This window comes from Apodemus sylvaticus, chromosome 7, assembly GCF_947179515.1.
Source record: "Apodemus sylvaticus chromosome 7, mApoSyl1.1, whole genome shotgun sequence".
Lineage (NCBI taxonomy): Eukaryota > Metazoa > Chordata > Mammalia > Rodentia > Muridae > Apodemus > Apodemus sylvaticus.
Window position 1 is genome coordinate 122,330,288 of NC_067478.1, and position 27,471 is coordinate 122,357,758.

General features: G+C 40.0%; 1 protein-coding gene across 5 annotated transcripts in view; it reads right to left on the reverse strand.

Annotated features, from left to right (window-relative positions):
• Positions 1 to 916: 916 nt before the first annotated feature.
• Positions 917 to 27,471, reverse strand: part of Mtmr2 (myotubularin related protein 2) — a 55,346-nt gene continuing 28,791 nt past the window's right edge. For 4 of the 5 annotated variants that reach the window (XM_052189111.1, XM_052189116.1, XM_052189114.1 and 1 more), the window contains 14 exons: positions 24,630 to 24,735; positions 21,232 to 21,307; positions 18,403 to 18,497; positions 17,955 to 18,065; positions 15,623 to 15,724; positions 14,417 to 14,500; positions 12,342 to 12,491; positions 11,746 to 11,934; positions 8,263 to 8,448; positions 7,553 to 7,759; positions 5,527 to 5,619; positions 3,958 to 4,071; positions 2,571 to 2,747; positions 917 to 2,178 (listed from right to left, as the gene is read on the reverse strand). In XM_052189111.1, the coding sequence (XP_052045071.1) occupies positions 2,017 to 2,178; positions 2,571 to 2,747; positions 3,958 to 4,071; positions 5,527 to 5,619; positions 7,553 to 7,759; positions 8,263 to 8,448; positions 11,746 to 11,934; positions 12,342 to 12,491; positions 14,417 to 14,500; positions 15,623 to 15,724; positions 17,955 to 18,065; positions 18,403 to 18,497; positions 21,232 to 21,307; positions 24,630 to 24,735 (1,852 nt within the window). In that variant the 3' untranslated portion in view covers positions 917 to 2,016. Of the gene's footprint in view, positions 2,179 to 2,570; positions 2,748 to 3,957; positions 4,072 to 5,526; positions 5,620 to 7,552; positions 7,760 to 8,262; positions 8,449 to 11,745; positions 11,935 to 12,341; positions 12,492 to 14,416; positions 14,501 to 15,622; positions 15,725 to 17,954; positions 18,066 to 18,402; positions 18,498 to 21,231; positions 21,308 to 24,629; positions 24,736 to 27,329; positions 27,349 to 27,471 lie in introns of those variants that run through there. The other variant, XM_052189112.1, reaches the window with a different exon arrangement.

Consider the following 27,471-nt stretch of genomic DNA (forward strand, 5'->3'; position numbering starts at 1 on the left):
AAGGCAAGAGTCCTTACATAGATTTTTGAGATCCATGAGTCTCCTGAAATTGTATATAAGTCTTGTGTATGCAATTTTCTGATGAGCAGGTTTGCAGGAACGATGAACTGACAACAGTGAGTCCATAGACCCCAGGAAGGTGAGAAACTGCTCTGGTGGCATGGTAAATATTCATGGCTCAACCACTTCTGTTACCTCCTTATTTGGATTTCGGGACATTAAACTGGATAACTGTCATTTGAATGATAATGGCACCAACTCCTAGTTAGACTAGTAATTGAAGGATACTAAATCCTACCTGTCTCCAGCTAGATTCCAACTGTAGGCTTTGGGTTTTGATTCTGCTTCATTTCTTGTTGATTCACTCACAGCAGAGCTCCCTTCTACTCTGTACAAGATGTCAACATGGATCTCATGCTGCATAAGAAAGTGCGTTCGTGCTAAGAGGGAACTGATTATACCAGGAATGTAGTTGAATTGTCCATTCCACACTGAAGATTTCTTGGAGGTCGCAGAAAACATTTGAAGGTTTTGGAGATACATTCCTCTGCCTTTTGAGTGATTGATCATCATTCCTTTTGTCATACCAAGATGGTCAAAGGTTTCAATGAGAAAAACAGATTAGGGAGGAAAGTGAACTACTATTGAAACCTTACTTGAATGCTGGAAACATAAATACCTCCTGAAAAAAATTTATAGCTAATTTTTACCCCAACCAAATTATTTGGTACCAATTTTTGTAAGTACTGGGTATGCTGGGGTATATTCAATAGTACAGCATTTGCCAGGCAAGTGAGGCTCTAGGGTCAATATCCAGATAAAATATACAAGCAAAAAAAATGTAGGGAAGACATCTGTGTGCATATAAGTGTGATATGCCAATTCCACACTGACGACAGGACTACAGTTCAAACAATGAGAGAACAATGGTTTTTAAAGTTTGAATTTAGGTGTCAACAAGTGGCCTCAAATTGGACAATTCCAGGTTAACATTTTGGGGGTTGGGTGGGGAGGATACTGTAGACAACTGTGGACAAGGACAGAGTTTGAAGTCATTTAATTAAAAGACCAAGTGGTAAGAAGCTCATTTGTTACAGTACATTACATATGGCTCTTGTACAGAGTAAAACAGACACCAGGGATCAACTGTCCACACCAGCACCGAACTCAGGTGAGCAGAGACGCAAGGCTGCACTTGCTGGCACTGAGACTAACGCACATGCAGAGTGGTCTTTGGTAAAGTGTTCATGTGAGATTTAAACGTAGCTCTTAAAGTCAGACTTTTAAGTTTTTAAAATACTGTCTTAAAATTTGCCAAATAGCATTGAGATAAAGTGGAATAATGGTAAGGTTTTAAAATGTCTTCTGTGATGTTTGTGATCAATATGTAAATGGAAATTAGGATGATGGTTATGGAATATTCTTTGAGTTCCTAGATGACAGCTACTACTTTGTCCCTTTAACTCCCCCAAAGCACATATATAAGGCATTTGCTAACTGTTGTTGGAAATAAACTAATTGCAATGTGAGCAGCAACTTTTAACTCCTACTATGCCATAATACTCTCAAAACAATGCTTTTTACTATATTAAATAACACAAAAAAATTGGGAAATTGAGAAAGGAGTATTTGGACCTGAGACCGCCATCAAGGCTCAGTATGCATGCTCACAGATGCCCTTGCTTTTCTCCTCCTCCTGGAGCTCTTACCAGGTGCTCAGATTTTTAAGACATTTTTAAATGAAAAAACTTGCTCCTAGTGTGAATACAGGACTGCAGTACTTGAGTATTCTTTGGGTGACTTAAGATTAGTGTCACACTTTAATTACAAATGAGATCATCTTCATTGTCACTTGCACTGCTATGTTTCTAAACTCATCTAAGAGAGATTTGAAATAAATACAGCATCTGAAGAAGGAGGATTCTCCCATAGATGGGTTTAAAACACAGAAGGCTTTCTACCCATAAGGTGCTATAATGTCAAGTTCCTGGCAATGATGCCCCTGGCCTAGTCCTTTCATACAACAGTTTGGACAGGAGTCACACACTGTGCAGGAGAGCTGGCTCTCTCTGAAGAGGAGGTTGAGCGGTTGGAAATTTCTCTCTGAAGTTCCTCTACTTTTCTTTGAAGCTCTGCTCTTTTGGCAAGAAGTTCTTTGTATCTGCTGTGGATAGGTTCCTACAAGAGCAAAAGAACAAAATGACTGTAACAGGAATCCAGGCAAACTTGAGGACTTAACCATTCCTTGAGCTTTGTGGTACTGGCTGTTTAAGCAGTTGGACAGCCCCACCTTTAGTTCCTTAGTGGAATTAAATTAATGTTTTGTTGTCACCTCTGTTCTTTCAATGGCTTCAGATGTTCCTGGAAGATGCTACTTTATAAATATGATTTACTTAAAACTCTTCAGGACTATGCACCTGCAGTTTTTAGGCTTTTATAAAGTTATTTTCTTCTGTATACTTAAAGACACACAGAAACATGTACAGTTGAGAAAGTTTCGTAACTCTAAGGGACAGAGTGGGAAGTTTTGAGTGTGACCAACCTAGTGGGGTCATATTGTAGATGCGTACCTGTGGTTTCATCCGGGGGTTCCACCTTATATAATAACCCACCCAGAGCTCTAGGTGGCGCATGCTGGCTACTGGGTAAAGGACATGATTGGAGTAGCTTCCATAAAGAGGATTAGTGAAGTCATCCAGCTGGCTATTTATATAGGACCACAGTGACACTGTCTTCTTAGGAAGATTCTAGAAGAGGGAAAAATTGGTAAAGATCCCCTACCACATCAGCTGCTTAAACCTCAGGTAAAATTTGTGTAGGGTTGTGTGATCATTAAAATTAAAAATAGAGGATGCTGGAGATAGGATCAGAGTTCATCCGCATGGGTAGATCCAAACACTGGCTCCAAGGCACCTCTTTGGTTTCCCCAAACACATGTATAACACACTTGTTCATAGACAGTGAAATCAATACTATTTATAACAGCCAAAACAAAGAACCACCACCTGATGGGATATACACAATGGAAGATTTGAACATGAAAAGGAAGTGTGTAGTAAGACAGTAATGAAAGGAGCCAGACAAAGGTCACGTGGTGAGAGACCCCCCCCTTTAATGAAGGGTTCATAAGTGGCCTTCCACAGAGAAACCCAGTCAGTTATCTGCCCAAACCTGGGAGAACATGGACTAGCAGGTGTGGGGTGATTTCAGAGTGATGAAAAATGCTCTAAATTAAATGGTGATGGCCCATAATTCTGTGGTTATACCATTAGATTATCACTTTAAAAGAGAATTTTGTATTTAAATTTTATGATTTAAGACCTAAGGGTAGTTCCTCAAAAGACTGGCAGTAATTAGAATGCTGCTGGTATGGTATTTGTTCCTAATAACCCACAATATACTGAAAGCCTACCATCCTTGGAAATATTTTCAAAATAAAGTATAACACCTGCAAGATATAGTCTAGGAAGAACTTGATTTTCACAACACTAAACACTATCTTCCTGTCTTACAGAAACAGAAATGAACTTATGTGTTAGTGAGTCTAATAGCCGGACGTGGTAGCAGGGCTTTTCAGTGTGAGTAAGTACCCTCCCAGAATAACCTACTTTCTGATAATGCTTTCAGAATGAAAGCTGATGTATGTGATCCTCTACAGAGAGTGGCTCTTTTGTTTTGCTGTAGCAGGATCGAACCCAGCACTTTGAAGAGAGCACTATAGCACTGACCCTGTATTTCTCCAGCATCCTCTCTCTGCATCTTCAAATTTATTTTGAAAGGATATATGTTTAAAGGGCTGGCTTCAGATTTGTGATCCTTCAACCTTAGCCTCAGGAATCTCTGGGATTTTAAGTGTGATCCCTTAGCGCCAATTTATGGGTTAAAGTCATCCTAATACATCTTCTGAGATACTATATAACCAAATAAATGCCAAGAGAGCCAGAGATCATACTTTACCTCTTTCCCTCTCTGCTGTTCGCTGTTACAGAGGAATGTCCCAAATAAACAGCTATACAAGTGGTCCAGGATGGTAATGAGAAAATACTCATTGAATTCAAAAGCGGTGGGGAACTGCAAAGTGAGCACCACAGACATTTTTCATGCATTTCCCTGTCACGAGTACATCTTTTACAATAGTATTTAGACAGATTTAAACCCACCTAAGCCATCATGGCATTATCTGTTTTCCTTTCCAAGGTAGAGTCTCATGTAGCAAGTATTGAATGGTTTGTGTTTGCTCGGCCTTGACCTTAAAATTGCCAACCACTGACTTCTGACATGGAACAGTTCTGGTGAGTCTGGTATTCTTTTCTTTTAGTTTTCAACATGTCTTATTTCTAAGAATTAAAACTACCGAATGTGCCCAGCAAATGTCATCAGTATATACGCAGCTATTCAGCTATACAACTGTGCAGATAACTTGTAAATCAACCTACTTGTCTTGTGGAAGAACAGGTTCTTATCATTTACAACTGGTAGCATTAGTCCAACATAGAATTCACCCTCAGTGGATATCTTAATTTTATATGTCATTTTTGGAGGGCTATCAAAGGAATTAAAAACTGCCCAGAAGATAATAAATCCTATTAATATTGCAAAACCATTCAAAAAGTTATTTGTAAATAAATCTATGAATTATGAGCTTGTAAAACATTCTTCAATGACCTGGAAAATACTGCCTTGGTATTTTAGAAAAAGTCTCTGTCAACCTAACTAAAATCTATGGAGACATGTAGTTTACTCCTAATCCTTTAGATACGTAACTAACATACTGATGAGTTCCTTTCAATATTCTTTGCCCCTTTCTTGCTTTAGAATTGTATCACATTTCTAAAAATCATGTCCCCATCCTATCCAAATAGCACCCTAATCAGTCGCAACTCCCAGGTAATACCTGGTGACTTAGGGGTTAGATTCTACCAATCCAGACAGCTGGGCCATCCATATCTTACTGTTTTACTGGAATATCACCAGTGACAAAAACTGCCTGAAAGCTTAACTCTACTCCTGCTAAACCATTTTCAAAACCCTGCAACTCTGTGTCCTATCATGAACCTTTCTAGACTGAATCATTTATACAACTATTTCAAACAACCCTGCTGCCTAAAAGGCTGTTACAGGGTTTTCTAACAGTTCCATGACTGACAGGGCTAAGCTATCCCTGCTCTACACGTTCTGCCCCAACACTTCCTCCTTTAAAACAGATAAAATGGCTCAAAATAGTATTTATTTTTGGCTGGAATTTGATGCAGTTTGTTTTTTCATCTTCTTTAGCAAAGAAATACAGAACTCTCAGTGAACAAAGGACTATTCAAAGAATCTTTTTCATTTTTATCAGTGCCCCAGGCCAAGATGCTACTAGAATCCAAGTGTTTATTAATTAATATTTGTTAATATTACCCTAAAGAACAAGTTTTAATACCCAACAATAACAACAGTTATTATGTCCAAGAATCATAAGCCAATCAGGACCACTCTAAGCTTAGAGATGTGTGGGCAAGGGTGCGAGCAGATGATACATCTTACCTGTCTTGTCATTTGCCAGACACAGTCAATAAATTGAAGGAAGACAGGTGACCTGTCTGCATCAGCGTGGTTCTTATCTCCATGGCCAACTCTCTGAGGCAAAGACAATGAAATGTTACATGGAGGATAACTCACTTAGTAGATTTTCTATTTTCTGAAAAAATAATTTGGTCAGTATTTTTATTTTCTTCAAAACATCTTTTGAAAATGTTGAAAAGTAGCAAGCAACTCTACTAAGCAGAAATTTATTAACATTTTCACAATGCAAACTTCAAGATGACTACTTTAATAAATGAAACCCAGGCACTAAAATAAAGGAGAGAAAATCTTTAAGAGCTCAGATTTTTGACTTAAAGATTAACTTCCCTGTGGTAAGACATTTCTTATGGACCGTCACCTGGGGAGGTACCCTTTCTATATAACTAGATAGCACAAATCTCAACAACTTTCAGAGCTACTTGGATCTACTCTTCATACAAATAGGTTTCCACCCATGCAACTGAAAATCCCAAAGCAGGGAATCATTCAGAGTTGGGGTGTCCAACTTGTGGGCCAGATCCCATCATAATCTTAAGGTGCCCCTTCCGTTCCCACTGCCAGGGAGCAGCACTGGCACTCATACTGCTGCTGCTGTCACGCAGGCCGTGGGCATCGGGCAGCGGGTCGTCTGTCCCGCTAGATGCTCACTGCTGAAGCAAGAGTGGTTAGCTTCCTTACACAAGCCTCATTAGCAAAGCAGGAGAAATTAGTCTTACTGAGTGACCATTTTAACTACTATGACAAAATGGAGAAGGCACACGGTTCATTTGCCATTATCCTGTGCATCAGGAAGAAACAATAACATTTTAATATTAAGTATGGATCATAAGACTTGAAGATTTGATGTTTTTCAAAAATGTACAGTTTTCCTTAAAGTGAAAAACTATGGACAGTATTTGTTGCTCCTCATTTGAAGGTTAGAGTTTTAGTAAACAGTTGCCTTATCTACTTCTCTGATAAAACCACATGCCTGCCTATGCCTCTGATACAGTAGAACCAAACAACAGAGCAGGAGGCTCTGTTTAACTGTAAGCTAGTATTTTTGTGGAACAACAAACAAAAAAAAAGATTTTTATTTTTTCTGGATTCCACAACCTCTAAGAAACTATTATCATCTGCTAACTTTTGACAGATTTCGAAGCATCTTTAATTCTCCAAAAAGGCTACTAAAAATACTGTCTACCTACATAGGAAAGGAAAATTTTCCTTTAAATTCCTCATTAAGGAAGAATTGTTTTAAAGAGTTTTCTGGTAAGTACATCACTGTACAGAGGAAAATGGGAAGATGTAAGCTACTGGGAACGACACCTCCAGCACCTAATTTGCATGACAGTTCACACTCAAGAGCTAACCACTTTCAGGTGCCGCACCTGCGTGCTGGGAAACAAACGGAAATACTGACAAAAGCAAGTGTTCTTAACTGTTGAGACCCAGATTTTTTTACATGATTATTTTAGTTCCAAATGACTTCGGACCCTGATCTATATTGGTAATATTACTTTATATAGCTGAATTAGTATCCGAGTCACTGTCATTTTTCATAAAGTCCAAAGGGAAAGCTAGCTTCATTAGCGGGACAGTGCCATTAGTGAGAGCTGATTTCTAGGCAGTGACCAAGGAAGGGACAAGGCCGGCCCTAACGTTCGCTCTGCTCTGGGTTCGGACTGCTCAGTGAGACCAGTGTTTACCATAAAAACATAAGGTCTGAGTTTGGTCCGAACACCTAAGTAAAGTTAGGTATAATATGCATGCCTGTAATCCCAGCATGGAGAGCCTGACATGGCAGATCTCTTGTTTTTGCTGGCTAGCCAGCCTACCCCAAATCTGTGACCTCTAGGGTCAATGAGGGACTGTCTGTAAATAAGAGTAAGGTAGAAAGTAACTGGGGAAAACAACTGCCATGCTCCGGGTGGCACACACACACCCACGCCCACGCCCACGGGAGTGTATGACGAGCACGCCCAGGACTCAAGAGTTCTTTACTCACCAGCTGGAATCTATGTCCAAAGCTCAGCCACTCTTTCTCCACGAGGACTTCAAACCCTCGTATGGTCCGATAGTACCCATCCAGCATGAGCATGGCCAGGGACGTAAGCTGAGCTGTGCGGTCCCAGCCATCACTGCAGTGCACCACCACAGACGTCTTCCCACACTCCACCTTGTCGGCAATCCTAAGAGCCCCTGCAAGAATGAGCTGGAAACAAGATTTTAAAAAAGTTAAACACTTCTTAAAATGAACTAATGCAACTTTATCAGATATATATGACCTGTATAGATCAAGAACCATGTCAGTCACATGGAAAGAAGCATCAATCAACCAATAAAAAGGAGGCAGGTGCCAACTCTCATGCCTATAATCCCAAAAGTCTGAGGTTGAGGACTGCCTGAAACTTGTCTCAAAGACAAGCAAACAAACGAAGAGCATATTGAATGGGGTTGGGGTTGAGGACATAGGAGACTGGCTTGTGTACGACGGGGAAGCCTGTCAGAGATTAAAGACACCCTCTGGAGGATGGACAGAATGCAGATGGATGGGAAAGCAGAAGTCAAGCAGCAGTGCGCACGTGCAGCCTACAATGCAGCTATCTCAGACCTGGGTGTGCACACTGTCACTGGCCCACTACTCAGCAGGTAAGGAAGTGCAAGAGCCAAGGTAGACACAGGGACGGAGGCTTAGAGAGACTAGCAAATACATACCTTAATGTGTTCCAGCCAGTGTGTGGATTCTAAGTTAGACAACCAGTGAGTTTCTTCAATGTTGGGGTACACAATCTCCTTGAGCTTCCGTAATGATTCTCTCATAACATGGATATTATGAATATCCAGAAAAACAAGTTCTGCATTTTGATAGGCATCTTCACTTTCATAACCTCCCCCCTTTGCCTGCAAAAGGGAAAAAATCATGAGTGCATGGCCATCCTTACTGTATCCATTACAAATTGCATAAAATACCTAAAGTGTACAAAATAAGACCCCTGCTGTCCATCGGGAAACCCTGTGGAGGGAAGCATGGGAAGCTCGGCCACCTGGAGCAAACACACGGGCCTCACACTATTTCTGAAACAGCCTGTGCTCAGCCTATGCGGCTAGCTCACTGGTCATGTGCCGTCCCAAAGTATAGCAGCACTTTAAAGAAAGCGTCCCCTGTGCATATCAATCCTATCTGTAACTTAACAAAAAATTTCCTTCAAATTTACTGAAATAATCAATTATAAATTTCATATAAAATAATCCCATACTGGTATACCCATGCTGCTGCTTTTCACATCTTTTCACATATATTTAAAAAACAAAACTTATTGTAGCCATAATGATGTCCAAGTTAGTGTTCTGTGGCTGTAACAAAATACTTGAAGGATACATCTGAGGAGGATTTACTTCACTTCCAGTCTCAGTTTCCCTGGCAGGCACCCCATTGCTGGAGTGTGGTGTTCATCTTGGAAAGGAGCAGGGCAGTCAGGAGAAGGAGAGGAGGATGGCAGAGGCCCCCCCTCAAAGGGAAGGGGTGTCCCAGGCAGCCTGACCCCGGCCAAGCTCTGTCTTCTGTACTCAACTTTCCAAAATCGACAGTTTGACTCAAAATCCATTAACCCACTGGTCAAGTCAGAGCTTTTATATCTCAAAATGTCCTCATGGATTCACCAGCATTCTTTTCAATCAAGTTGACAAGATGAGCAGCAATCATAGTTTGCTTACACTATAAGCAGCTAACTCATTTTAAATTTAAAAAGGTATAAAACAGAATCCTACTGACATTACTATCCTCAAATCTATAAAAAAAGGAAATATATGCTCTTCAAAACAAGCTATAGCAGGGAAAGAGAACCTAACTTTCCCAAGTTTAATATTATATTTTATGTTTAAAAAAAAAAAAACCCTATCTTTCCTAACTGATACAAAATCACAATTTGTGGAGCCTTAACAAAAGCAAGTAAGGATACCAGAGCAGCCACACTGATGTGATCATGACTGACACCTCTGAGTTCAACTCCAAACTAATTATAAAAATTGGTCCGATTTCTAGACTACAGAATAATTTATATTTCAAGACTGTCACAAAACTTAATGTCAAATGTCAATAGTACTTGTTAACGACAACTTGTGGACGTGATAGCTTACCATGGCACGTCACCCACGGGCTGTATGTTGTCTACTTGCTCCCCAGCTGCTCGCACTATTTAGAAGATTGCTGGAGGAGGTTCACAATGTGAAGCCAGACTAGAGGAAGCAGGCCTTCCAGCACAGGACATAAAAAGTCACTAACAAAGTAACCCTAAAACTCAGGATAGAGAAACCATAGAGAAACTTGCAAAGAAATTTTGTTGCAACAAATTTCAGAAGATGTAGTAGCTTCTATTCAAGCCCATCACAGAAACAGGAAGAAATACTACAAAACCCACATCATGGCAGTAGCTACTTTATAGACCCACTACAGAAACAGGATGGAAATACTATAGAACCCACAGCCATGTGAATACACTAAGTATTCACATTTTCCATTATTTTTTTAAGGCAACTAGATGATAAACCAAAAAGCATGAAAATCATTTAAACTGAACTCAGTGATTAGCTACTCTACTAAGTCTTACAATACCAAGTATAGGCCAGTGTAGGAAAGACTGCAAGACGGCCCATGGGTGACTGCCGTCAGTGCATGGGATGCGACGGTGCAACGTATAGGATTACCATAACCCAAGCTAATCAAAGTAACTTGGATCCAAGGGTCAGCAGTAGCCCACAGAACGAATGGAACCTACATCTGAATAAACTTCGGGTTCATCTCAGATTTGGGGACAAAATGAAAACAATCCACACTCTGATGTAGTCAGGTAACACAGAAGGAAAAGCTGAAGGGGCAAGGGAGCCACAGACAGGACTCCTAAGACACGGAGCGTGTGTTCTGGGATAGGAATGGGAACTGTAGCGAGGACTGTGAGGAATGCAGGGCAAGAGGAGTGGCTGCTCCAGGACAGACGGCTCCCTGGGGTCCGGGGCAGTCACAGCAGTGACTCTTCTGGCTGTGAGGCTCCTACATTTGCTGCAACAGAGTACACATGTGTGTGCTGCTAAAGAGTTTCCCAGAATTGGGTGGGTAGGGGGTGCTGGCAAACACAAGCTCATCAACACTTACCCTACCACAGTGGCTGCCTTCTAGTCCTTAGTGCCTCAGAGACAGCCAAGTCTGACTCCTGCTTTTATTCAAGGCACAGACTTTAGAAAGGAAAATAAGCACTTGGAAAATTCATCTGACTTCTTGGCTATAAGGTTCCTTTATACATCACATTCTATAAAGTATCAAGAAGGAGACCGTAAAGAACGAAGACTGCTGGTGAGGAGGAACGGTGTGTTCACCGGTGGAAAGAAAAGTCATGTTTAGCATGTCTCTGGGGGATGTCTGCCTGATGTTTGTAGGACAAATGTAGTTCAAATGATACATAATGTTTATGAGTCTGTTTATGAAAATTGTAAATTTTGGCATTCAAATTATTAAATACTCACTGAATGAAAGAATTCTGCATTTCAAAATCTTTTAGGATGAACTTGGAGTTTTAACCTCAATGCAGTCCATCAGTTTAACTGACAAGAAAGACATGATAAAATGACCACGCCTTCCAGCTTATAATGATGGTAGATGTCGTGATTCTCCTTGCCTCCTTGCAAAGGACCATTTGCAGAATACACCTGGGACTCACAAGGCCCCCAAAATACTATGCAAATGCAGAATGAGGAACATTCTCAAGAGCTAAGGGCAGTCACTCAAGGCCACTCACAGCAGGAGACAAACCGTCTAAGTGCAGTTAAGTGTGACGCTATCAGACATTAAGGTGATGTAAATTTTCACTGACATAATAAAATGTGTTGATTTTACAAAGTATTCCATTTTACCCTCAATATTTATATAAAACTACACAGGTTTGGAAATATAAGCAAAATTTAATGATGCTAAAGGTTTTGGGTGTGTAAAGCATTTCGTCATTTGCTTACTAACTGCAGTAATTTTTCTTTAATACAGCCTTCTAAAGGCTGAAAATGAGCTTGAGCTCCCACCCTCAGCTGAGCGCACGGTCTGTCACTGCCTCTGTAGGTCTGACCACTCTTTTACAGGGCTACTTGTACAGACAAACTCAGCCGCCTTGAGTAACACCATACTAGTGACAACTAATTAAAAGAAAACCTCACCTTATTGGCAACAGCATTGACACTTGGCCGAGCATCGAATATAAATATTTTGTGCGACTGGGCGTTGGAGTCCATGATGGCCTGAAGGTACTTCTCATCCTCTTTGCTGCGTTTCCCACTCACTCCGACCATGGGCTGGCTGCAGCGAGTGACTGTGGCCTGACTTTCAGGGTGAATCCATGATAAAACCTTAATAAAAGGACATGGTGACATACACCTACTGTGTCCCTGCTTCTCAGCCTCCTAGAGAGCAGTCTCTATACAGATGCCTGGCAGGACAGGCTCAGGGCCTTTCAGGGCACCAGGAAAACATGCAACCCTTATTTCTAGCCAACTTTGCATTATAGGAATGACCTAATTGTAAAGTTTCCTACATTCTTGGACTTGGTGGGAAAAAAAGCATTTATCACCATAACTAAAGAATATATAAGATATAGAATGGTAACCAATACACAGAGCAAATGTCTACGTCAGGAGCCAGCAAAACTGTTTAACTTCACCGTTTAACTTGATATCTAATATCCTCATTAGATTAGTGGGTGCTGTGGCTTATCACCCTGGACCCACTGGTGTACCTACCCACTCAGCCTACTTACTGGGATCCGGCCCCGTGACCTGAAGGATGCCACTCTCTTTAGCTCCTCGTCAGGAATGTTTGCTGGCACGACCAAGAGGGCAGGATATGTGTCGCAGAGTTCATAGCGTTCATTTATCTTTGTTATTCTCCAGCTTTCATTTGGAATTCCCTACAAATGACACAAACACAAGACAACCTGTGAGTTAGACATAACCTACACTAGACAGCAGCCGCCTCAGCCAGTGTCACCTACCTCTGCCACCCATGTCCTAAAGCTGCTCCAACAGAGGTGGCCACGGTTTTAGGAAGACACATTTTAATATGCGGATCAGGAGTTACTTGGTACCAGATGTAATATTAGTAAGCCTATTAACTCATTAGATACTAACAGCATGTGAGCCTGTGCTAAGCATATCTGGGGGAGGCAGGGAACAGAAAGATAGCAGTAGCTCTCTCCTAAGAGCTGTCTCAGGTAGTGAGTAGACTGATTTTGCTGCTGTATTAGGTATACGTCCTTTAAAACTTTCTCTGGCTGCTAGCACTCTGTCAGGAAATGTTTTTATTTCAGTCCATTTCTGCAGGACAGAACTGCTGGGAGTTACCAAAGAGAACACTTAATCACAACCAGGTCACACTATCCGCTAGCTCCCACTTTTGAAAAACAACCTGCCAGCCAAACTTTTGCTTTAAAAGATAATAATAAAAAGAGATCTACTGTGACTATTACTATTAAAACTACTACTATTATTACTATTGTTATTGTTGTGGGGAGTGGGCATGAAGAGTAAAGGCAGGGGCCACAGCCCGCCGAGAGCCAGGGCGGCCTATGTGCAGCTGGTTTTCTGCTTCCATCTCAGTGTGCATGTGGGGAGTTCAACTCTGCTCTCCAGGATTGCGTGCCACACACCATCTTACAAGCCTAAGGTCAGCTACTCCTCGCTACCTTTAAAACGTTGTGGGGCTGGTGTTGTACAGTCACTCTGTCTGTATGTGAACTTCTTTACAGTAATCTGATATTAACTCATGTTATTCACTGTATAAACTGGTTATCTTTCATTACTCAAGTCTACTACTAACTTAGCTAGTGAAACAGTTTTGCTTGCATTTTGTGAATCCTACCTTCCACAATAATAACTATGTTAACACCGACAGATTGCTTAACCTTCCCATGCCTCAGTTTACCCATGCTATACAGATATTTAGTACCTTGGTTTAGTAAATAAAACAAGTATGCAAAATGTTAGTAACATAGAGAGCATACACTACGCAAATTCTTGTTAGCGTCCCTTCATTCACTCATTCAACAACACAGTCTATGACAGCAGGCATTGCTAATCCTGATGCCATCATCAGTGAGGAAACCAGTCAGTACCTTCCCTACTAGAGCACAAGCAGTAACAATACCAAAGAAATAACATGATTCCTTCACAAAGAGAAGGAAGAGCCTCAACAAAGAAAACCACATGTGCCACTAATAAATACTCATCAAAGTTGAGTGGAAAATATCTGAGAAGCTATCAGGTAATTAAACTTTGATCTATACGTAAAAGGGAGCTCTAACTGAGTAGTAGAGTGTTTGCCCAGCACATGTGAAACCATGAACTCAAGCCCTACAAGCATGCACACAAACACCAAGTTAAAATGTATGGGTACTAAGGTAAGTGAAATGTTGCCCTTAGCATAAGGGAATGTATCTCTCTATCCTCTGTGAAGAATGGAACTCAAAAAATTTGCAGAGATAAATTAGAAGCAGTACAGTTACTTTTTTATTTCATAAATTGTAAGATAACCTAAAATAAAATAAAAGACTGATATTATATAAGAACATAAAAGTTTACCCATACTGATCCCATTTTCAATTTTATACTGAGCAAACATTTTTTAGACAAACTGATACTTATAAACTGTATAAAGACTCATTGAGGATCACTATTGTATTCTAAAGAGCAACTCAAAGGAAATGAAAAGAAACCCAGCAAACCAGATTAGCTTCCAGTTAAAACAAAAGGAAGAGACACTGAAAGAACTCCACACTGTGATCGACTGTCATGAAAATAACACAGAATACAAGTGCTAGAACAGAAAAGCACGTACCTGCCTTCTGTACTCTAGAAGGGGGTCATACAGTTTCCATCCATTTTCGGGGAATACTTCTTTATACTCAAAAGCAAAAAGAGGCTACAAAATGAACAGCAGTTTAAAAAGACACTTAAGAAGGTAATGAATCAGAATATGTTCCTAAAGTACCTCGGTTTTGATTTACTTATTTGCAAGAATATTTTGTATAGTTTTATGTTTTTTAAATAGTTTTTAAAAACTTTTAGTTTTTTTATGACTGAAATTACTATTTGGTTTACAACATTAATATCTTTATACGCTTTTAAAAGTACAGAAAAACAGAAAGATCCACTTATAAAATTTACCAAATGCTAACCCAAAACAGAAAGACCCACTTATAAAATTTATCAAATGCTACCTTACTTCCTTTAAAGGTATTTTGGCACCTTTAGTAGGTTTCCTTCTAAGCAATAACTGACATCTCTGAGAAGGTGCTTTCCAACAGAAATAACTGGTCCAACACTAGACAGCAGCAGTGAACGGCTCTAAAATCCATACTGTATGCTCTAATATACTGAACAAGCTTTCTGTACATTGGTATTTAAGCTTTTTAAACATGTAACTAGAAAAAAAACTATGGTGTTTAAAATAATAATTGCAACTCAAGTGAGAAATCCAGTGTTGATAGCAGGACTGGGTCACTTCCCTGTCATATCATTCTGGCTCTCCCATGGGAATGAATATGGCTGCCATGGAGGTGAAATCCCATCATGCAGCTGGGAGAACCTAGTACAGCTACCACACTGCTACATTGGTAACTGTCCCAAACGCTTAGTCTTATGCCAGCCGCACCCAGGGAGATTTCAAACAACTAGATAAAGGGTTTATTATAGAAACATCCTAATAAAAATATTATATAAGCTAAGATGATGACACAGGCTATAATCCAGACCTCATGGAGCTGTGGCAGGAGAAGCCAGTCTATCTCAAATAAAGACACAAAGACACTCTATGGTACAGCACTTGCCTAGCATGTAGGAAGCCCTAGGTTCAATCTCTAGTTTGTTCCTCCTCCCAAGAAATCAACATGCACTTACAGAATGCCATTACTGAAATGGACCTTGGGCACAAGATAGCCTCTAGCTAAGTGCCAAATCAGGAACATAAAGGAGAATCTGGACAACTTAGCTGAATTTGTCCTTCTACCCTGATAATTACAGTACAGATGAGAGGAGCATTTACCAAGCTGTTCGACACAGGAAACGCATACTTCATTAGGTTCTCAAATATGGACCTCCTTGTCCGGCCCTCTGGTTTATGAGCAAATCGTAAATTCCTGATGTCCTAGAAAAGATATAGCATCTAATTAAATCACTTGGTTCCTTTGTAATGAATAAATGAGATTACTTGGAAATGTTGGGTAAAGGGAAGATCTGCATTTACAATACAAAAACAGCTCCTACAGGCAAAAAAAAAAAAAAAAAAAAAAAAAAAATAGCGATGGGTAGGTAAGTGGGAGCAGAAGAAAGCCAGAACTCTACCACATGACAGAGAACCTTCCAGTGCTCGGCTCAGCACTGGGGAAGAAAATGATGTAAGTACTGACACGCCCACTCTCAACATTTGTTCTGTTCTGGGCAGGAGAGATGGCTCAGTAGGTAAAATGCTTGCCTCACAAGCATAGGACCAGAGTTCAATTCCCAGAACCTAATTTTTAAAAATAAAACCCACTATCAGCTGTTACACACATCCATCATGCACAGATCATTCTCTTATTATTCTTGCTTCCTAGGGCTCACTTCATGTCTCTTCTGCTGGACAGGATTAAACTGCCTTTTCTTCTTCCTGCACTTCAGTGACATGCCTACTAGCTGTTACTCAGTTCTGTACAATATGAAATAATATATTTATAATAAATAAGAAACTTTCTTTGCAATACTGACACTCCATTTTACAAGCCATTTTAGACTTCATTCCAGAGAAGAAAGACAACTGATTCCTTGAGAGCACCCAGAAATGATACTATGTGTCACACACCACCCACCCATCCAGCCAGCAGACACTGATCAATGGCTTATTCCTGAGAGGAGAAAGGGGCTGCTCTATAGTCCACTGTGTTGAGCTGAGACTGCAAGGGCACATGGTGGATTGAAACCCTACCAGGGAAACCAAGACCAAGAACTTAACTGACACACTAGACTATGGAAAATACAGCTTCCTCGCCTGGACCCCATAGCTCCTATATCATCTGAAACCTAGTGTGTCAAAAACTAAGAACTCCCTGACTGCTCTTGAAGCTCTGGTTGGGCTAGCCTACTCAAGTTCTTGACTGCCTATGTGTTCTCCCATCTGAATCTAACCTGTCATCCCCCTGCTTCAGTCTCCCTTCCTGTGCTGGCTGGCCTCACACCCAGTGGCAGCTTGCTCCCTCCAGCACTGGTCTGATTTACAACTTATAAGACACACTCTCCACAGGATTCTGAAACTCCTGAAACCCACTGCAGCCTCCACAACTGGTATCCATTCTGCAATCCATCTATATGCCAAGCAATATATAGAAATATTTACTATGTGACCTGAGAGTTCATATTAGCAATTAAGATTAGAAAAAGAACCTTCAGCCAGGCTACAAGGGTGGTGGGGCTGTATGACAGACATACTGCTGTCAATGAAACCACTAAACGTGAACGTACTGCTATTTAATAATTCTGACATCAGAAATATATAAATGTGTTCTTCTGTTTTAGGGCATAGAACACTCCTGATAATTTCAAAAAACCACACAGAGAGACAATACACAGTGTACTTTCAATACAAATAAAATAGCTTATTGCAAATCTGAGCCAAATGAGTATCAACTGTAGCATTCTGTGAAAACATACATATGTACACTATGTCCTCCTGTAAACATCCTTGTGACTAGTAAAGACACTCCGATAACCTCTTTTGTTAACTTCACTCCAGCTAAGACCCAACTATAATGGTACAGGTTGACAGAAAAACATATCTACGATTTCAAAAGTCAGCCTGCCTGAAACTTTATGTACCATGTCTTGCTAAAAAGCAGTACCAAGAAACAAGGTACACTACATACACAGATGACAGCCATTATACTCAGAACCTTCTCGACATCAAGAAACTAAGTAAATCATTCTAACAACATGCTTTTAAGATTAACATCTGCAAAAGTTCTGGATGATACACATAATGTTTCTTTTATTTAGGGCACTGAGAGAATGAGACAGAAGTCATGTGGTCTAGAACTGAGATGTGCACAAGCCACGAGGTGGCAGCACACACCCTGGAAGGCAGAGGCAGGCAGATCTATGAGTTTTAGGCCAGCCTGGTCTACAGAGCAAGGTCCAGGCAGAGACTTTGTCTTAGAAAAAACAAAGAAATGTGCAAAGAGGTTGACTAGGTCCTGGGTTTAAATGCCACGTGACCTGACAAATAACATTCACTACTATGAGAATACATTTCTACTATGTAATCCACTTGTTCCAGTTTCCAAGTATAGGTTCTATTTAACAGCTTTCTAGAGCAAATACAAGCACACCAATATTGTAAAGTTTACCTTGCACACAGTTTCCAAACCATAAGAGTTTTCACCGCGGCTAGATGCACCACCAATTTTTTCTACTCTACTTATCACTCCAAGAGAAGCATCTAGAACAAATGGAGGGTCCTGCAAGATGAAAAGAAAACAGGCAACTTATTAAAAAAACTGCAAAATGCTTCAATAACATGAGCAGGACCATGGGTTTAATCTCCAACACTGGTTAACCAGAAATTCCTGCACCAAATGTTATCCGGAAGCGACCTGGGAGTGGTGGAGCACACCCTTAGACCAAGCACCTGGAAGCTGAGGCAGGAACACTTCTGAGTTTGAGTCTCTCTTGGTCCCATAGCAAGTTCTAGGACAGCTATGGCTACAGTTAAGACTTTATTTCTCAATAATAAATAAGCAAACATCCCAAACACACACACAAATACAGACAGAAGCAAATCCCAAGAAGCCTCACCCGCTCCATGCTCTTGAAATATAATCTGTAATTTGTGACGGTCAGCGTTCCTCGGACAGCACCAGTGAACGGACATATGTAAGTCACATCTTTGGCTGAAAAGACAAAATAGCCACAGTTTACTTGATACTATGTTCTAATAAAAACAGATTACACATTTTATAAAATTAATTTGCTTGACTAATTGTAACAAATCACAGAATAAATGATGTAAAACAATCCTTCAGAAGCTTAATTCAAACTTTCAACTTTATATTAATCTAAGAACTGTAGTATCCCTGGCTGTCCTGGAACTCACTCTGCAGATCAGGCTGGCCTTGAACTCAGAGATCATCCTGCATCTGCCTTCCAAGTGCTGGGACTAGAGGTGTGCGCCATCACTGCCTGGCTAATGAGGGTCTTTTAATCTTAAAATATTAGAAATTCCCTTCATACATTATGGCAAAATCTCAGAAAGCCCCAAGGAGATGCAGGTCGACTCTGAAGAGCCAGAGATTCCACAAACTTCCAAGGGGAGTTTAGGGGAGACAACCTACACAATCGTTATGACACTGAAACTTCCTGACTTTGGTTTCATATTAATCAATCTGAAGAGCTGACTACTTTGTATGGGATTTGAAGTAGACCAATCTTTTAACAGTTGTCCTAAACTCCACCTCAAATCCCCTAGGAAGTGTGAGGTACATTTTCTTAATCAGTTTCACTTAGAAATTTCTGAAATTAAATAAGCCCATTATCTGTTATGCTCTTGTAGCTTAATTTAAAAAGTTCTATCAGTGTCACTGAAATGGTTATGGATGACGTCAGACCCAGTTTTCTTCTTCAGGAAAAGCGACTGGCATTCTCATCCTACAGCTAACACGGATGTCCTCCTTGTACTCCCTCACTCCCAGATAAGGAGAGAAGACACACCATCACCACTACCAACACCTGCCTCTGCTTTGTTCTACACCCTCCCTCACTGCAGACAGGGAGATGATTTTAGCTGGCTCACACCAGAGAAAAGAGACTCTGACTAGCAGTACCCTGAGCGAGTGAAGGGCAGAAGCAGCCCTCACTGGTCACCCAGTTCTTAGTTTATGAAGTACTTTTCACCTGTGTATGTGTAACTTAGCCGCAATCAGAGGGGTGTGTGTGTGTGTGTATAAATATATATATATATAATATATATATGTATTATATATATATAAATGTATAAATATATATATATATAATACATTATATATATATGAATATATTTGCTAACAACTTAGATGAGAATATCAATGTGCAGAAAGAACTGTGCAGCATTCCAGAACCAGTAACTATTTTAAGACAAACCCAGTTCTCTTAACAATTTTTTTTTTTTTGGCCACAAATATTAGGCTGTCCCTTAGCTCTGCCCTTCTAACAGAGCATAGTCTGCTTGGTATCTGACTCCTCCATTAAAGCTTAGTAACTGAAGTGAGGGAATACCAGGCCATAATATTCTGAGCTAATTAATTTCCACAGAATTCATTTACTGCTCTACTAGCATTTGCACTTCTTATTACATGTATTTATCTGTATGTGTATATGCGCATGTCTACGCCAGGGCCATAACACTCAGGACATAACACTTTATCATCACTATGTCCACTTCAAGCCCTTCGTAGGTAGCTGCATTAATATGCTCAGATACTTCTCCACGTGTTGTGAGCAGGAGAACAGTTAAAAAGCAGAAGCAGAGGTAGCAACCCTTGAAGGTGAAAATGCAAGATAAGGAGTGAATCTGAGGCTAAGAACATTTGGGGTAGGATACATGGGATAGTCAGGCCTGGTTCAGAGACAGAGGCACTAGTTTACATGCTGGAAAGTGGAGCCTCAGGTTGAACCACACACATCTGTACTCATTAACCCATATGTGGGTAAACAGACTAATGAGATAATAATCAACTGAAAGAATAAGAATAAAGAACCTGGTTGTGGGTGAAGTCCCAGGGTGTGCTGACCGTGAAGGAGAGTGGCCAATAGAAGAGTCTTTGTTAGGCCACACACTATAATAGAAGCAGCAAGGGCACTGATCTTAGAACAGCAGAAAGAAACCACTATGGGCTGAGCTGTGGTTTTATTAGCTAAGAAGCTCCCTACACTACAGTTTCCTCATCCACCAAAGCAAGCTAACATCTTTCCCACTGCCATTTTTCTAAAGTATCTCCTGAGTGTCTAAGAATTATAAAATCTTGCATTCACTAAAGAAAACTGCATATTTTCACAATAAGTTCTCATATTATCCTAAGGATCATTATGGTTAATAACCATTCCCATCACTTAGCATCCACAGTAATAATATATGAAAGATGTGCTTACTTTATTTAGCTATTTATTTATTAAGCACTTTTTTCACCCTCCCAATGTTTTACTCCTTAATCTATGAATATTTGTTTTGTGAACAAGCATAACAAAACAAGAAGACAAAGTCCAGCTTCACTGATCACTGACTGCATGGGGACGCAAGCCCTGTCTACACACAGATGCTTGTTCCACACTGAACATCAAAGACCCCATGCAAAAAATAACCTGAACTTATTCAAGGAAGAAAGTTACAAAAAGTAGAAAATAAGACGCTGTACTTTAATAAAAATCACATGTTTAATGTTTGTAGCTGGCCAACACAGTGGCTAAATGAAGCAATTCGAATAACAGAACTGTTCTTCACAGAGTTCAGCAACAATTTAAAAGAGAGTAACACTGGCTTTGTGCATTTCCCAACACCGACAAGGACCACTCCCCACAGCCCCGGTCTGGGCCTGCAGCACAGGCTGGAGGCTCCGGAGCGTGAGTGGCTGTGCAGACAAAGGCGTTACAGACCCATATCTTTGATGTTCTCTCCTGGAAGCAGGGCTGGCTCCTCCATTTCTGCTAACTTGTTTGACTCCCTCAGGACCTAGACGGGACATGTAAGAAACAAACACTTTTTATTCAAAGGCTATTTTTTCATTCAAATTTCATTTTAGACTGTTTACTTTTATTTGAAATTATAATCTTACTACACTAATTTTAAATCAAATTATAGAAATTGCAGTATTGCCACATACAATTTGAAGCTGCCATTTTTCTGTAGTATCTCCTGAATGCCTAAGAATTATAAAATCTTGCATTCACTTAAAAAAAAAATTTACCTATTTTCACAATAAATCCTGAAACAGCATAAAGATAAAGTAAGTTTTTAATCCTCACTTCACAGGTGAGGAAAAATAGGTCCAAGTGGCAGTGAACTTACTTAGTCCCAAAGCTACAAGCACAGCCTGGGTCCCATCATGACACTAGGAAAGTCCGAACCCGGCCCGCGTCCATAAACCACGCTCCCTGTGTAGACTTACTATTTAGAGAATTCTTAAGTGATACCAATAACCTTATTAAAGGGGGAATATTAAATTAAATCCTCACCCTGGGAAACATGTTCCACTTTTCCAAGAAGCAGATACAGACTCAAGGTTATGCTGCCAGATACCTCCTAAATAGTAGTGTGTACAAAGGTGTCAGTAATGCATAGTCAAAGTTCACTATAGAGCGATTAGCCCTAAAGGATATCTATACCCCACCCTGCCAGTCATGTGTCCCTACACACACACACACACACACACACACAGAGCTCAGGTAACACTGCAGAAGAGTAGGAAGAGGAATGTAAGAGATGAAAATTGGAAAGGAATGCTCTGGAAAGCTCTTCTGGTCATGACATGGTCACTATACTGGTAAACTCACTGTAGTTGTGCTTATTTGTGTAACAAAGTCACCTGAGAGAATAAGGGAAGGGAACATGAAGTGAAGGATGACTGCTAAAATGGCAGTGGGTAACAGGAACCAGGGAGGGAGGGAGGGAGGTGTGTGTGTGTGTGTGTGTGTGTGTGTGTGTGTGTAAGAGGATATGACCAAGACCCATTGTTTATATGTCAAAGAATAAATCAAAGAAAAGAAAAAAGTTTTTTGGGAAAAAATAGATTACAATGTTAGAACCAGGGCAGGGTATTGGATAAGCATCTCACAATGCATAAAGTAAAGAATTTTCAAATATCACCAAGGGTGCAAGAGCTTATAAAGATCTTCCCAGTGGGAGCTCCCACAGTGAGAGCACCAGTCACCCTAAAGTGTGCATTAATATTCATAGGCCCACAGTGAAGTAGATAGCAGGTAACTAACTCAACAGGGGAAGGCAGAGAAAAACATGTCACATTAATAATACCAAAAAATGTACGCAGATGTTCTGCCCTGGGTCAGATAGCAGGGCACAGCTCTCTAGGATGGGCTGTGTGTGACAACTTCTTTCTGAAGATTAAATGTAAGGATTCAGAATATTCTGCCTTAAATAAACTGAACACCTCAGCAGTAAAGACTCAAGGTGAACTCTCTGGTGAAGAGCCATGGTGATACAATATGACCTTGACAAGGCTGAGGATACAGCACTTCATCTCTGAGGTCACTCCACAGCCTGCAACCCCAGGTCAACAATGAGCAAGATGATACATAGTCTACAGAATATCAGGTCAGCTTCTTCAAACTGAGAATCACTGGGAACAAGAGTCTTAGAACTGTCACAGTATCGAGAATGTCTTGTTGACACTACTGTTGAGTGTCAACAGCAGAGAACTTCACTACTTAAAGATATTTATATTCTCCATGTCTGAATGAAACCAGAAAGGACACACTGCAGGCACTTGAACTTCCCACCTTTCAGAACCTTGAAAATGAATGTCCACTGTTTAAAAAGAAACTCTGAAGAAAGGGTAGAATTCATATCATACAAAATGTGTTTTTCCATCACTCATGGGTAAGTGGTTGAAAAAAAGCAGATGAATCCACAAATATATTAAAATCTCAGTGCTTCACTGATGTAGTTAATTTTGTAGAAATAAGACATAAATACTGGAATACTCTTAAAAGGCACTGAGATGTGATCCATCACCTAGCACTTATGTGACTTACCTATAGAAATGAATTCAATAGGATAGAACCTGGTGTGATAGCTAATCTTGGCTGTCAACTTGACTATGTCTGGCATCAACTAAAACCCAGCAGCTGGGCACTCCCGTAAGGAATTTTCTTGATTAGATCACTGAAAGTGGGAAGACCTACCCTTTATCTGAGTCATACCTTCTGGGGGCAGTTTATATAAAAGGAAATGGAAGAAGGAAGCTTTTGCTTTTTGCCTGCTTGTTCTCACTCTTGCTGGCAAGTTCATCTATTCTGATGATGAGATATTCTTTCACTGTTGTTAAAATCTACTTTTTCCAGATTCTAACACAGACTGAAGACATCAGTTCTCTACAAATTCTCTGGAATTCCAGCACCAGATAGGGACTGCTGAAGACAGTCTGCACAGATGCCAGATTCTTTGCCTTTCCAGCAGGGGACAGCCTACATTGGACTACTAGGATCATATCCTGTAAGAAACTCTCATAAATCCCTTTATATCTATATTTTTCATCCTATCAATTCTATTCCTTTAGAGAACCTGACTAATGCAACTGGCAATACAGTAAAGTACAGGACAGTAAAATATTAGCTATGAGACTGGATATATTAATCTGAGATACTATGTGGAATTGACAAAACCAGAAGTCTTAGAACATTTAAGTGTAGTACTTAGAGTAATGGTTGGCTATAGTACATTTTCAATGGATGTTAGCTATTATTCTGTTACTATGAAATTAATCAGGAAAATCATATCATGAAAGAAATATCTTTAAACAAAATATTTAAAAGTACTAAAGGAATTAATCATTCATATTTTGAAAGTAGTAAGTAAACATTCAAATTTAGTGACCTTTGCTAGAATAGTGCCTTAGTTAGGGTTTTACTACTATGAACAGACACTATAACTAACCAGGGGAACTCTTTAAAGGACAACATTTAATTGGGGCTGGCTTACAGGTTCAGAGGAGCAGTCCATTATCATCATGGCAGCACCCAGGCAGGCATGGCGCAGGAGGAACTCAGCGCTCTACATCTTCATCTGAAGAATGCTCATGGAAGATTCCTGTCTACCAGGCATCTTAGGATGAGGATCTTAAAGTCCATGCCTACTCCAACAAAGCCACACTGTCTAACACTGCCACTCTCTGGGCACTATTAGAAGTATACAAACCATCACAAATAATGAGTGTGAGCTTTGAGAATTTCCTATTATCGGCTAGTTCATTATTACAGGTTCTACTGACAGTGCTGGGAGTATGGATAGCATCAGTATGTTCAAGCAGCATACATACCCTCAAATCAGGAGAAAAGTTGTCTGCAGACGTTGAAATGGAATCTGATGATATAGCCGAAGCTGATTTGGTATGCACCGAGTTCTCTGAATGAGAAGTGGAAGCACTACAAAAGACAAAAACACAGTATGTTTGGAAAATGAGCCTTAGCAGAACAATTTTAAATGTTTGATTTATAACTCCAATAGTTATTGCAACTTGCATTGTCAGCAGATTCTGGGTTGCCTCTTCAATGACTTCTAAAAAGACAGAAAAACTGCAGACTCTGTTCTTTAAGAGTTAAATATGCTCAGTACTCAAAAACATAATTTGGATGAACTCCTTCCATTCATCCATTTATCTATCTATCTATCTATCTATCTATCTATCTATCTATCTATCTATCTATCTAAAGAACATCCATGGCGAGGCTCTGATGAGATGACTCCATAAATAGTAAGTCAAATAGGAAAATTAAGGCCATTTGTGGCTGATGCAGACATGAATTTATGGGGAAGAGATTTGTTAGAGCAATGGGAAACATGGATTAGCATTCCTCCAACTTGAGAGACAAATCATTAAATAAAGGATGTTCCTGATGAAGTATTAGAAAGTGTGATAAAGAACAGTCTGAGACTGTCCAAATTGTCCATAAACCAGACACAGCAGAGGCTAACTCTCTCCAACTTTATTTTGGGTAGCCACTGCTGAAAAACCACCAGTGGCCTTACCACTAAGACAGTTGACTGCTCAACCAGTCAGATGGATAGAACAAAGGCTTATGACAAACAAAGAATTACAAACACTGGAAGGCAGTCTAAGAGCAGCCGGAGGGTCACCACATACAAGAGTCCTCCAGCCCTTAGAACCTCCTGCATTTGTCATGAAAAAAAAATGTCTAGTGGAGAATGTTGATGAATCTAAAAGCAATTAGTAAAATCATTCCAGCTTGGACGCTCATGGCCTTCCTTGTTACCCAAGGAATGACCTATCATAGAAAACGATAAGCCTTCACAGTGCCCACATTTAACCACTATATGCCAACCAATAGGTACCACTGGAGAGCCTTGCCACAAGAAATGGTGAATAGTCCTACCTTATGACAATATTTGTTGCAATAACCATTAGAAATAATTTTTAAGTAGTTTCCTCAATCCATAATTTACCATATGCATGATATCTTACTGGCTGATTCAGATATAAATACCTTTAAAAAATGTTTAATGAAATAAAGAGAATTTTGCCTTGCTAGGGATTATAAATTGCTCCTAAAAAGAATTCTAAAAGGAGATTCTATTAATTACCTAAGATGTAAAATATATTTATAAAAGATCTGACCATACAAGTCAGAAGAGACCAATTAAGAACTCTTCATGGAGCTGGGTGGTGGTGGCACACGCCTGTAATCCCAGCACTCTGTGAGGCAGACGCAGGCGAATTTCTGAGTTTGAGGCCAGCCTAGTCTACAGAGTGAGTTCCAGGACAGCCAGGGCTACACAGAGAAACCCTGTCTTGAAAAAAACAAATCCAAAAAACCAAAAAAAAAAAAAAAGAACGCTTAATGATTTTCCAAAACCCATTGGGAGACATTAATTGGCTAAGGTCCACAAATGGATTAACTACTCAAGAGCTAACAACCTTACAAGGTGATAAAACCTTAATAGTCCAAGAAAACTATTAGCTGAAACTGAAAAAAATTGACTCCAGTAAGAAATTGCAAGATGAACATATAATAAATCATCTCGATACAAAGATGTCCTATATCTTAGTAATTTTTCTTTCTACTCATTCTCCCACATAAATTTTTATGCAGAGAGATTATATCTTAATATTTTTAGCACACAGAATAAAAAAAAAAACTATACAGAAATTCACCTTACACCAGTCAGGATGGCTAAGATTAAAAATTCAGGAGACAGCAGGTGTTGGCGAGGATGTGGAGAAAGAGGAACACTCCTCCACTGCTGGTGGGGTTGCAAATTGGTACAACCACTCTGGAAATCAGTCTGGCAGTTCCTCAGAAAACTGGGCATGTCACTTCCGGAGGATCCTGCTATACCACTCCTGGGCATATACCCAGAAGATTCCCCAGCATGTAATAAGGATACGTGCTCCACTATGTTCATAGCAGCCCTATTTATAATAGCCAGAAGCTGGAAAGAGCCCAGGTGTCCCTCAACGGAAGAATAGATGCAAAAAAATGTGGTATATATACACAATGGAGTACTATTCAGCCATTAGAAACAATGAATTCATGAAATTCTTAGATAAATGGATGGAGCTGGAGAACATCATCCTAAGTGAGGTAACCCAGACTCAAAAGATCATTCATGGTATGTACTCACTAATAAGTGGATATTAGCCTAGAAAGCTGGAATACCCAAAACATAATCCACACATCAAATGAGGTACAAGAAGAACGGAGGAGTGGCCCCTGGTTCTGGAAAGACCCAGTGTAGCAGTATTCAGCAAAACCAGAACAGGGAAGTGGGAAGGGGTGGATGGGAGAACAGAGGGAGGGAAGAGGGCTTATGTGACTTTCAGGGAGTGGAGGGCCAGAAAAGGGGAAATCATTTGAAATGTAAATAAAAAATATATCGAATAAAAAAAATAAAAGAAAAGAAAAGAAAAAGGAAAAAAAAAGAAAAAAGAAAAGGTTTCTGAATTGATTCTGAAAGGGAAAATTAGACTTGGTCAGTTACCTAGAATAGATTGTGGTACCTTTTACTATAATGTTGAGATTGCTTCATTATGGGCCGAAAATGAATGCTGCCAAAGAGCCTACAGTAAAGGAGGGGGTGGGAATTAACAACAAATACCCAAAATTCAATACAATTCAAATACCCAATTTTAACTTATATAA